Genomic DNA, 11,737 nt, shown 5'->3' on the forward strand with positions numbered 1-11,737 from the left:
GACCTAAATAAGCATGTTATAAGCAGTTTTAGTCAAGATACAATGTCAAACTGAAACTGTCCAAGGAGGGTGAAATGCCTTATGTCTGTCATAACTGTAGCTATTAAAAGAAAACTTAGTGCTTTTATTTGAGAATGAAGTTAGTTACTCAGAGTACCGAACTTGTGTTTAAATAAGCAAACCCAAAGATCAAAAAACTCCTTCCAGTATTTCAAGTCATTCTGTTTATTGTATGTTGAAGCCTAAATTGAAAATAATACTGAATGTCCTATTTTATGATCAGTGAAGAAGTTCTAAAAAGACACAAACACTATCATCCTCTTTTCTTACATTACTGAAGTTTCTTTTGTTACTCACATGCTTTCAGTTTCTCAGTGTGAATTGCTGTTCACCTGCAAAGAGATTTTATTTGGCTTGCATAGTCTGTCTGTTTTTTGCAAACAAAAAGTTTTCAAGGTGACTTTAGTTCTGCAGTAGTGGAGCATACCTTTAGTTTTGTGTCCATTCTTTTTTTCCCTTCATGAGGAAGGCACTGTTACTTTCCTAAGCACTTCCACTAGGCTACAGGAAAGATTGATTGTACAAAAGGTGTTAGCATCTTCATATATTATTCATTTTGGATTAGCTTTGTTTTAGCAAGATTATGCAAAAATTGTCTGTAGGGTTGCTTTTGTTATTAGAATGGTTGGAAGCTATTTTCTGCTGACTGGTATCTGGACATCAGAGTTGGCTTTGGGGAGATGTGAGGAGAACTGTAAGTATTTAGATTTTTCTACCCATTTGCTTTTGACATTGCATCCTAGTCATTTTATGCAGGAGTGGAGATGATGTTGCATGTCAAAGTGTTTCAAAGTAACTTCAGTCGCTGAAATGATCTTTTGAAGGGTCCTTTCAGGTTTAGTTTTGACTTGTAAAGTGAAGCAGTGACTGAACAAGGGCAAGTATTTAAACTTGAAGAATCGAGTGCAAACGATCTAAAGTCACTCCGTTTGATGAGCTGCCTGTTCATACTGCAGCAGAGGAGGTCTGGCCCTGTAAGCTTCAGTATATTTAGTGAATTCAAATGATTAGATTTACATATTGAAGTCCTCACTTATTCTTAACCCCTTTCAAAACATGGTTGGACTTGTACAGTGAAAATTAAAACTAACCCAGGGACAGACTGTATAAGTCAGACTTTGTTTCCCCAGGGTTTGTTGGTTTTGTTGTTTGAAGTGTGCAGTAACTTGGGAGTCATATGGCTGGTGGGGGAGGAGGGTTAAAGTCTGGAGAAGGCAAGTGAGTTTAAGAAGTTAACTCACAAACATTTATTTTTTTGTAGTTGTCCATTCACTCAGATTAAATGTATTTTAGCACTGATTTTTTTTTCTTTGTGTGTAGAGAAGATACATTATTGTGCTTTCAAATTTGTTTTCACATAAGGTAGTGGATTGATATGTACATCTAGTATGGACTGGATTTTGATGCACATCCCATTTTGAAGAGAACTGTAGTTATTGCTGCTTCACATTCTGTCATTAGATCATCTTGTAGTTAAGGATGTTCTAGCATAATTAATTTTCTGTCCATGAATGTGACATTCTGTAAGGCTTGAATCTCTAGAATAACTGTTGCATGCTGCTATGAATATGGGTTGTGAGTTTAGGACATGGGATTGTTTAAGTTTTCCCTAAATAGTTTCCTTTCACTTCTGTCTCAGTAAGGTTTCTTATGAGAGGATCTTTAGATAAAATATAAACCCACAACTCTAGGGGGTAGTTTATGTATTAATCTGTTTGAAATATCTTCTTTTTAAAATACAGATAAGAGATTAGGCAGACTCAAGTGAACCTTTTTCAGAATGTTTCCTAAAACTTTTCCTTGCTTCTTCTGTGAAGAGGTGATCTTTATTCTGAAAAATGGTGCTATAAGATGTCCACAAAATCCTTGTTAGTCCTAGATATTGTTGCAGATACTTTATTCATTGTTATTTCTGTCTGATTTTGCCAGGCCTGGGACCTGAAGTAGGGAGGTTGTGGACCTGAACAGGGATTTTATTGTGGTCAGTTGGGACCATCTTCTTGTCTCATGCAAACTAGCACTGGTTTATTTAGAGTAAAGGGATTTTCCAGTAGTTTACATCATAAGTAATTTAATCCACAGAGTTTGGTGACAGTTCAAAACTCATTGAAGGTATAATCTAGCCTCAAGATATCCTGTTAACTATCTTCCATCAGAAGAGAAATGTTTTAAATTAATTTTGACACACCTGTGTTTTGCAACAGAATCCTTTGGGGCAGTGTCTCTGTCAGAAGTCTGTGTTAAATGTTTAGTACTTGGTTGCTTTGGACTTAAAATTATGGTTATAAATTATAGAGCAGTCCATAAAACTTCTTAAAGAGTAGCTAAATTGCTTGGCCACTACCTAATTGGTTACTGGGAGGCTTCCAAGGTGTGCAGCTGAGGCAGTCTGGCTGCAAGTTCAGAACTGTTTTGCCACACCTTTTTGTTTCCTTTGATGTGTCCATTGCTCAGACGGCTCTTGTAAACTGGGGTCTCCTTGGGGTCTGGGTTTGGGTGCAGGATTGGATTCTCTTGCTTGTAAGCAGAGTCATGGTCTGCTCCTGGGTTGGCCCTACTCTTTACCTGCTTTTCTCCCTGTTGTGCCAGCATTGCTACTCGTCTCAGCTTGTCATGAGCCACTTCAGGGAACTACAGAAAAAGCAGTATTGCTGGAAGAGGGAAGGAACATTCTGCTGGATTAGCTTGCTGAGCTCTCTCCCCATCTGCAGTGGGATGTGAGCTCCCAGCCAGGGGCAGGGGATGAAGTTGTACAGCTCGACCAAAGCGACTGAAGGGGTTCTGCTCCTTTGGGCAGTGGCTGCCCTTGAGTGAGCCGGGCTGTGCTGTGAAATCACATCTTTAGACTCCTATGGAGGGGAACTTGCACGGGGCTTTGCTTCATTTTTAGCAGCAGAAATAACTTGGCATGACTGGAACAACTGACTGAATTCTTGTTCAAGGGCTGGCAGCTCCTGGGAGAGGAGGGGAAGGGGCAGAGTTGAGTGGTGCCTGTTTGACCAGCCAGGTCACCTGAATGTGCTGCCTCACCCAAGGGGCAGTGTTGCAGAGGTGATGCTCCACAGTGAAGCAGCACTAAACACTTCCACTGTGATGGAGAATTAGCTGTTACAAGATGCAGTAGTTTGCTTCACTTGAAGCACTTTGCTGAAAAGTAGTTTCTGTAAAGGGCAAGGATAGTGTGGTACCTTTTAGAATAAGTAGTGGTGTGGATATTATGATTTCTAGCACTTCATGTCCTTCTCTTCTATTTGCGTTTTGAAACATTATCATGTAAGTATTTAATGTAGTGTATTTTAAACATTAATTCTGTTGTTTGTAGTAGTTTCAAGTTGGGAAATATTTTGCAAATAACAGTGAAATCAATCTTGAATATTGCATCAAAATCCAATTAGCAGTTCACTTTTTAAATTTTTTTTTTTTTTTTGAGAAGCTTGTAGGCCTTGTCAGTGCTTTTTAGGGGAGAGAATTCTTTACCACAACATTTTTTTCACTTTTAATCAAAATAATAACATACTGATCTAATAAAACTTCATATGCACTATGTTATTATAAGCACCAATCCACCTTATAATCTAAACATATATTTATTAGTGAAATCTAGAGCCTGTTTGCACTCAAGCATGTTCAGATACCTGTTTCTAATGTCTCTGGTTTCAGGAAAAAAAGCAAGGTAATTCTGTGCTTTGTCTAAAGGTATTGGCTGTAGATATTCTGTAAAGGAAATTAGTTTAAATTGTTTAAATTGTTTAAATTGACCAAATAGTTTAGACTATTTGGCTAATTTGTGTGGGGGTTTTTTGTGTTGGTGTTTGTGCCCCCCCCCCGCTTCCCAAATCCCCAATAAAAAATGCTAGGGGAATATCTTCTATTGTAAATATTCTTCAGTAAGAGGAATAACTTTGTCCAACTTTAAAATGAATATGTGTTTGGAAGGTTTTTCTGTACCATTAGTGATGTGACATACCTTCCCTGTAAACTAGTAGTAACTCTCTACATAGTCAGGATATAGTAGTAGTGTGTGAATGTCATTAGAAAATGTTGAGTTGCATCTTCTGGACACAGTAAACCCTACTGGGATTTAGGTAATTTCATAGTAATTCCAGGTGAGACTAAAAGGGCTGGAACATTTTTGGACAGGATCAGTCTTTAAACTAAAAATACTAATTAAAACTTTTATTTATAGATTTTATTGCCTTGAAGTCAGCAAGGTCGGAAGAATAACTATTTCTGTTTGACTTAGGTTTTCTGGATAATCTGTTCCCATTTCTGTGGTGGACTGATCTTTTTCTGTACTTTTTTTTTCCAGAAATACCGCTATCAGGATGAGGACACACCTCCCCAGGAGCACAGCTCTCCACACATTGCCAATGAGGTGACGGGCCCAGAGCTGGTTCATGTATCGGAGAAGAATCTGTCACAGATTGAGAATGTCCATGGATTTGTTTCCCATTCTCATATTTCACCAGTAAAGGTAGGCATTTTTACAATTACAAGAAGAGTGAACTCTTTTGATGTTAAACTCCCTCCAGGAGTTCAATTTTGTGGGGCAAAAAAAATACTTGTGATACACCTGCTTCTGTTTGTTTTTGTGGAACTGCTCATTTGTAAAATTTACTTTGTAGACATTAAAGCATTGACTTAGTTCCACACGTTCTGGCTAAAGGTGCATGGTAGTAAAATGCCCAGAAAACAAATACAGGTAACTTAAGGTTCTGGGTATGGTTCTGAGGGGCACTATAGTTCCTGCTGTCACTTACATTTTGGATTTTTCTGTCAGGACCCCATAGAATTGATTCTGAGTTTGTTTCTAATAAGTATTTTAATTTATGCCTATGTGGAAAACATAATAAGCCAAGTGTGATGTATGTTTGGAGTTTTTCAGCAGGTAGCTGAAAAACTCCATTATTCTCAAAACATCTCCAGTAACCTCAGGACAGATTTAAAGATGAGGATGACAAACTAAGTGTGAGGTTATGGAGGGGGTTATAAAACAGGTATTTTTATTCACTGGGTTAGTAGGTAGATGCAGCTTAATAATTTTCTGAATAGCACAGCATTTGGTGTACTAGACTGAGTGCTGTTTTCTGGAACACCTCTGAGTGATTTGATACTGGTGACTGTTTGGGCTTTAGAGTGATGAGATGGACTCACGTTGTACTAGGCCTATAGCTTGATATATTTAGCATGAATTGTTGTTGTGTGATAGTGTCCTTTGTGACTGCAAAGAACAAATGCTGTTACACTGAGAGCAGCCCTGGGGAGAAGGACTTGGGGGTGCTGGTGGATGAGAGGCTGGACATGACCTGGCCATATGCACTGGCAGCACAGAAAGCCTAGTGTGTCCTTGGCTGCATCCCAAGCAATGTGGGCAGCAGGGCAAGGGAGGGGATTCTGCTCCTCTCTTCTACTCTTGTGAGACCCCACCTGCAGTGCTGCATCCAGCTCTGGGACTCCCAACATAAGAAGGATGTGGACCAGTTGAAGTAGTTCCAGAGAGGGGCCATGAAGATGATCAGGGGACTGGAGCCCCTCTGCTGTGAAGACAGGCTGGGGGAGTTGGGGTTGTTCAGTCTGGAGAAGAGAAGGCTCCAGGGAGACCTTAGAGACCTGTCCAGTACCTAAAGGTACAAAGAGAGCTGAAGAGGGAATTGCAAGGACATGTAGTGTGGAATGGTTTTAAATTGAAAGAGGATAGATTTAGATTAGGTAAGAGGAAGAAATTCTTTATTGTGAGAGTGATGAGACTGGAACAGGTTGCCCAGAGGAGCTGTGGATGCCCCAGCCCTGGAAGCATTGAAGACCATGTTGGATGGAGCTTTGAGCCACCTGGCCTAGTTGTGTCCAAGCCCATAGCAGGGAGTTTGGAACTATATCATCTTTAATGTCTCTTGCACCCCAGATCATTCTCTGACTTGTATGATTCTATGATATTTTAAGAAAAAAGTTGTTTTGAACCTAGTTATATTTCCTTTTTTTTAAATTATGAAGAAAAACCTTGTTGAATGTATCAACTCTTTATAACTGACCTGTAAAGATTTTGTAAAAGAACTAGCTATAGTGAGTGTATTTACTGCTTGTTTTCCGGGTTTTCTAAGGTTTTAAAAATGTATATGATGGTATTGAACGCAGTTCTTTTTCCTTATAACTCCATAATGAACTCTCTGTATTTTTCCATAGTCTTCAGCTACACAATCTGAATTCTTTAAGCCCTAATGAATAACCATTTTGAAGTGGTCTAGACTGACCTCTGAAGAGCCTTCTAAGAATGCTAATGTGACAAAGCTTTCATTTTTGAGAATGAACAGGACTTCAATCTTTTCTTGCTTATGAAGGTAGACACAGTAACACACTTTCATGTGTGTAATTCCCTGAATTTATTGATATTCAGAAAGTAATACAACACATTTTGTGTGCAACCATTAGAAATAAAAAACCAGTTATCTTCCTCTGGGGGTTTAAGGTTGACTTGCTTTATTCACAAGCTTTTCCTAATTCCTAGAGCAGTTAGTCCTGCCTTTCAGAAAGCATGAAGGGATCAAAAAGACCAGGGGGTGAGCTGTAAAATGGTCTGGAAGAAAGAAAACTATTTTGGAGATAGTTAAGCAGTGTGTAAGTATATTTACAAAATATATATTTACAAAATACCTTTTCAAAGTACTGTGTATCTTCGGTCTCTGAGGAAGATTGCTATTATCTTTCTCAAATTAATAAGTGCTGGGAAATAATCACTTGATAAGAAAGACTGTGTATAAGGGAAATACTGTGCAGCTCGTATTACTCTTTATAGCATATATCTGACTAGTTTCAGGTGACTGCTCTCTATTAATGTCATAGCAATGTATGGTAAACTGAAATTTAGTAGTTTGAAGAAGTCAGTGGTTTTATGATCATATGTTGCTTTTTAAGCAGCACTGCAGAGGGCAGTACAATCGGATTTTGAGGAATACCTTCTGTTATAGCAAGTCCTCTGCAGTCTGGAGCAATAATATAAAAGAATAGAAGGGAAGGGAAGGGAGATGCCTGGTTCTGACTGGTTTGCATTTTGTTCTTGAGAGAAATTTTCAAATACTGTAGGACTTAAAGCAGCTTTTACAACTTGCTTGGATGGGTGGATGCTGTTTTCAAAGAGCAGCTTTCAGTGACCAAAAAGACAAATGTGTATCCCAAATTTTTAGAGGATGAGCATGTAAGTACTGTTTATCAAAGGTTCCACATTAGGTGCTATAGTAACACAAGGTGGTTTATCTTCTTGACAGAGGAATGGGCTGCCTCAGATTCAGATTGGGTTAAAATATTGCATGTTTGTAATTGGCATGAAATACGTGATACCTGCTGTACTGATTCAAAGTTTAAATAAGACTTACAGGTTTTGTCTTGTTGAAGTGGAGCTTTGTCAGTTTAAGAAGAAATGTTTACTTCCTGTGTCTCAAGTAACAAAGGAGTAAACATGACCCAGATTTCATGTCCTCTGTTCCCTGTTTAATACTGTGTCAAGTGGAACCCTAATTAATGCTGTAAAACAGCTCTTTTTTTTTTTTTTCATGTTTAATGGTAGAGAATCATGAAGAGATAGGGAAAATGGTCAAACTTCAGATCCTTCACAGATATTCTGTCCCAAACATTTTAAAGAATATTTTCAGGTAGGTAGGCAGCTGGTACCATAATTTCTTTAGTATGAGGTTTCCAGATTCTTTGTAGGAACTCGTGGTTACAATGCGAGGTTCCTTGAGTTCTGCAATGAAGTGGGATCCCATTGGACTGACTGTGGGACTTGAGGCAACACGTTGCTCTGCAGGTTGGCCACAAGATGGCGATGCTACAAAAGGGTTTATTTCGATGTAACACTGAATTTAGCTGCAGTATCACACCTTCAGAGTGAGGGGTTTGGATTTAACATTGCCTTTTATTAAAAAGCTCCAGTCAAGTGAATTCTGCCACAGATGTGATATAATACCAAGCAATTTTTTAAACTATGGAGTGGAAGCTTTGAATAACAGATTATTACAAGGCTGTAAAATAATGGGTCATGGTGTAATAAGACTAAAAAAAATCAACACTCTTCATTTAAAGCAATTCATGCATGAGAGGGAAAACGTATTTATGATGCGACATGGCAATTCGGTATTTAAGTGTAGGTCCTGATTGGAGCTTCCATATATTTCAGTATTATGCTTGTATATTATATGTTGATATTTTGGGCTATTGTTTCACTGATAATACAGAAGCTCCAAAGAAAACCTGTAATAATTTGTAAAAACAGGAAGCTAGACCTACTGATTCAGAGAAGTCTCTGCAGTTCTTTTTTATTTTAATCAAATCCCTTTTGCTGATCTGTCTCTGGAGATTTTCACCATAGCACCAATCTTCAAAGGGTGTGAAGAAAATGACTGCACTCGGCCTGTTCCTTACATGCATAGCAGACATGGACAGCTGAACAGAAATATCTTAGTTGGAACATGGTACCAGCTTTATTAGTCTGGTAAGGGACCTAAAATTGCTTATTTGTGCTATATTATAAAATTTTAAATACTGACTGAATAGTACATCCATAAGGAACTAAAGGCATTGTACTAGTTGAATATTTGGTATTTCTAGAATAGCTTAGTGCAATTGTCAGTTGTGAAAAATAGGTTGGAGGTGGTGGTGGGAAATATGTTAAACTTAACTTACATAATTGTGGACTCTTGCCCATATTTCATGCAACGCTGTTGGACACTTTCCTGTTCTCATGCATTCCTGGGAATGGTCATCTCTGTCCAAGGGATGCTGGGAACAGACAGATCAGGCAGAGCAGTGATTGGCCTCTTTCACTGCTGGCTGCCTGTTTGATCTCTGCACAGACCTGTCATTCTGGCTGAGTGCTGTTATATTCTACTAGAGCTCTTGTGCTTCAGGTAATGCAGTAAAAATCCCCACTTCTCTTTACCAACAATCTTTTAAAAATGGCTTAGACATGTGGATTACTGTTGTTTGACCATTTAAAGCACATTGGAGGAGTCTTTTGTAGTTATATAAACTTTTTCAGTGAATGAAAGTGACATACTATGACATTAAATGTAAAGGAGTTACTGTTTTCCTGTCTGTGAATAGTGAAGTATTTCAGACTAAGGTGAAATACTGTTTCCCATTGAAAAGAAGGTGTTTTACCCCCAGATCTTAACTAAAGGAATCCTTTTGCCCAAGCAAAGCACCTGGTGAATGCCTCTGAAGCAGCAACTGTGCCCCATGTCAGTGCCCCTGTGCTTTATCTGTGTTCACCTTGTAGTGCCATGTTTGGGAGAAATTAAACTTATTCAGACTCAGTTTGCATTAGAGTGCAAGCACTCCTTTATTAGAATAAAAGCAGTAAAACAGAGTTTGCCTTCTTTGGCTCTATGAATCTCTGTTGGAGCTTGGGATGGTACATGGAAGAGGGAAGGATTACTCCATGCTTACACAATTAGGGAGGCAGTGATTAGTTGGGCATTGCCCGAGCTGTGATCATGTCTCTCTTGGGTGAGAAGCATGTCCTTTAGCCTTACCTTTCCTCTTGCTTAGAAGCAGAGGCTTGTGTCTCCGTGCCCCATATCCCATCCTCAGAAAAGCTTCTACCAGTGTGTCAGTGGTACCCAAACCTTCTCCAAACAGGCTTAGTAATCCCACTGCAGCAGTGCAGCTGGCCACATGCACTGTAGTTTTTTACTCTGAGAATAAATGTCTTGTGCTCACTCAGTGTATCCTTGTTTTTTTTTCACGTTTAGTCATCTTTGCAAAAGTATTTCCAGGACCTGATGGTATTTAAGCTTAATGGTTTTAAATTAACCCTGATTTGAAACTGCTTATCTATTAGTGCCACAGTGCTGTATAACAGTCTACTTATCCTGACTGTGGTATCACAGGAATGAAATGTGGCAAGGTGGTACTTGTTCTTAAAATAGCTCCCAGAAGGGAGAGAAGAAATGGGAACTCACTCTCATTTCTGTACCGGCAAAACACAGTGAAACTGTTCTAAAGTGCAGAATCGATGAACATGAGAAGAAATTAGAGAAGAGAAAGCAATGAATGCATTGTAAAGGGAATTTGTGCTGCATAAATCCCTTAAAGCATGTGCATACAGATCATGCTGATGTAGGTTTCTAGTTTTCTTAGATGCACACAATAGACTTCCTCAAAATTTTTACAGAGAATGTAAGCTCTCACAAAATAAGAAAAAAATAATTTTGGGATTTAATTGTTAAAAAAACCCCAAACCAACAAAAATGCCCCACCAAAACCAAACCACCAACAAAAGGAAAATAAAAGTAAAGAAAGAAGATTGGCAGTCATGATGGGTGGAGGTTACCAGAAGGATCTCAGAAGAACTTGTGTTCTCATTGCATCATCTTGACGGAATGAGAGCTCAGGGTTATAAAAGATCAATGGAATAATGGTCTCAGTATTCAATTTACAGTCAAAAAGGCAAATGGAATACAAGGATTATCTAGAGAAGCAAATGGAAATAAAACTACATTATCTTATCACTCCAGAAATCTGCACCATTTGTTATCTTGATTAAGAAGGCAAATTCAGAAATGGCTTCTAGAAGACTGAGTGGTCACAGGCAAAGGGCAGCTACTGTACAATGAAGGATGAACTGGTCTTACCCCTTAGCTTGGAACAGAGCTGAGTCAGGAGGTACCAATGAAACTACAGCCAGTAACACTGAGTCTCTAAAATTATGGAACTGACTAGGGAACGGTTATTCCAGAAATTAAAAGTTATATTCAGAAATATAAATTAGCAGATGATAGTCATCTTATAACCCATAAACACAGGATCTACAGTCAGCCTCTGACTTTTAGAATAATCTTTCACCTGCTGATAGTATTTTGGTTTCTGGCTACACCAGTAAAGGTATTCCAGCATACATTGCTTGTCTGTTCTGCCCTGTTTATTCAACTGCAAACAAGCACCTTTATTTTGTTCCCTCCCATTAATCTGTATGGAAATAGCTGTTATATAAATGTACATATTCACACATGCTTCCTTCAAAGCAGGACAATCTCCTTTCCTCTTAAACCTGAATCTTATGCTGGTAAGCTTAATAGGTTCCCTTCTTTTTATTTCCTGGTGTGTCTTCCCTGCAATCCCCTCTGTTCCCTCAAGAGCTTCCTCAGAAGTCTTTTAGAGCTTGTGGAGCTTCTGTTAAAATAGCCTTCTCTGTTCTTTAGGAGAGTTTTTCTGCTCTGAGAAAGACCGATGGTCTTTATGATCTGAACTGTGCAGGGTCAAGGTCAGCCAACAGTCAAAGTAATTTTAACTTCCTCTTTGCCCTGGTACATTTTCTTGTCCTGCTTCAGTCTGAGCAGGTAGGTGAGATTACCCTGGCGATGAGGATGCTGTTTCCATTTAGAAATTAAAGATCAGTTGACATGTAATTTGCAAGATGGGTTATGACTGTGAGAAGGTTGCAATCTGTTACTTTTTTCTAAATTGAGAACTTCGTAAAGCTTTGCCATCTTCAGCAGAAAGGCAATGCTTCTGGTGTCAGGAACATACCTCGAATACTGGGAATTATAGCGAAAAGCTTGAGTGTACCCTCAGACATACCCATTTTTAGACTGGTATCGTATTTTGGTGGTCACTCTTGAGAGGAGTTGTTTTGCAGCCTTTAATTAAAATGCATTGCCCGAGTTCTTGATAGGTTACTACTTTT

At 38.7% G+C, this 11,737-nt stretch overlaps 1 protein-coding gene across 20 annotated transcripts in view; it reads left to right on the plus strand.

The window, feature by feature from the left end:
- DLG1 (discs large MAGUK scaffold protein 1) overlaps window positions 1-11,737 on the plus strand; it is a 138,722-nt gene that overhangs the window by 47,820 nt on the left and 79,165 nt on the right. For all 20 annotated transcript variants that reach the window (XM_051781318.1, XM_051781320.1, XM_051781324.1 and 17 more), the window contains one exon: window positions 4,370-4,534. In XM_051781318.1, coding sequence (XP_051637278.1) covers window positions 4,370-4,534 — 165 coding nt within the window. The remainder of the gene's footprint in view (window positions 1-4,369; window positions 4,535-11,737) is intronic.

Source organism: Manacus candei, unplaced genomic scaffold (assembly GCF_025592945.1).
Source record: "Manacus candei isolate 608988 ecotype Guabito, Panama unplaced genomic scaffold, ASM2559294v1 h1tg000015l, whole genome shotgun sequence".
Lineage (NCBI taxonomy): Eukaryota > Metazoa > Chordata > Aves > Passeriformes > Pipridae > Manacus > Manacus candei.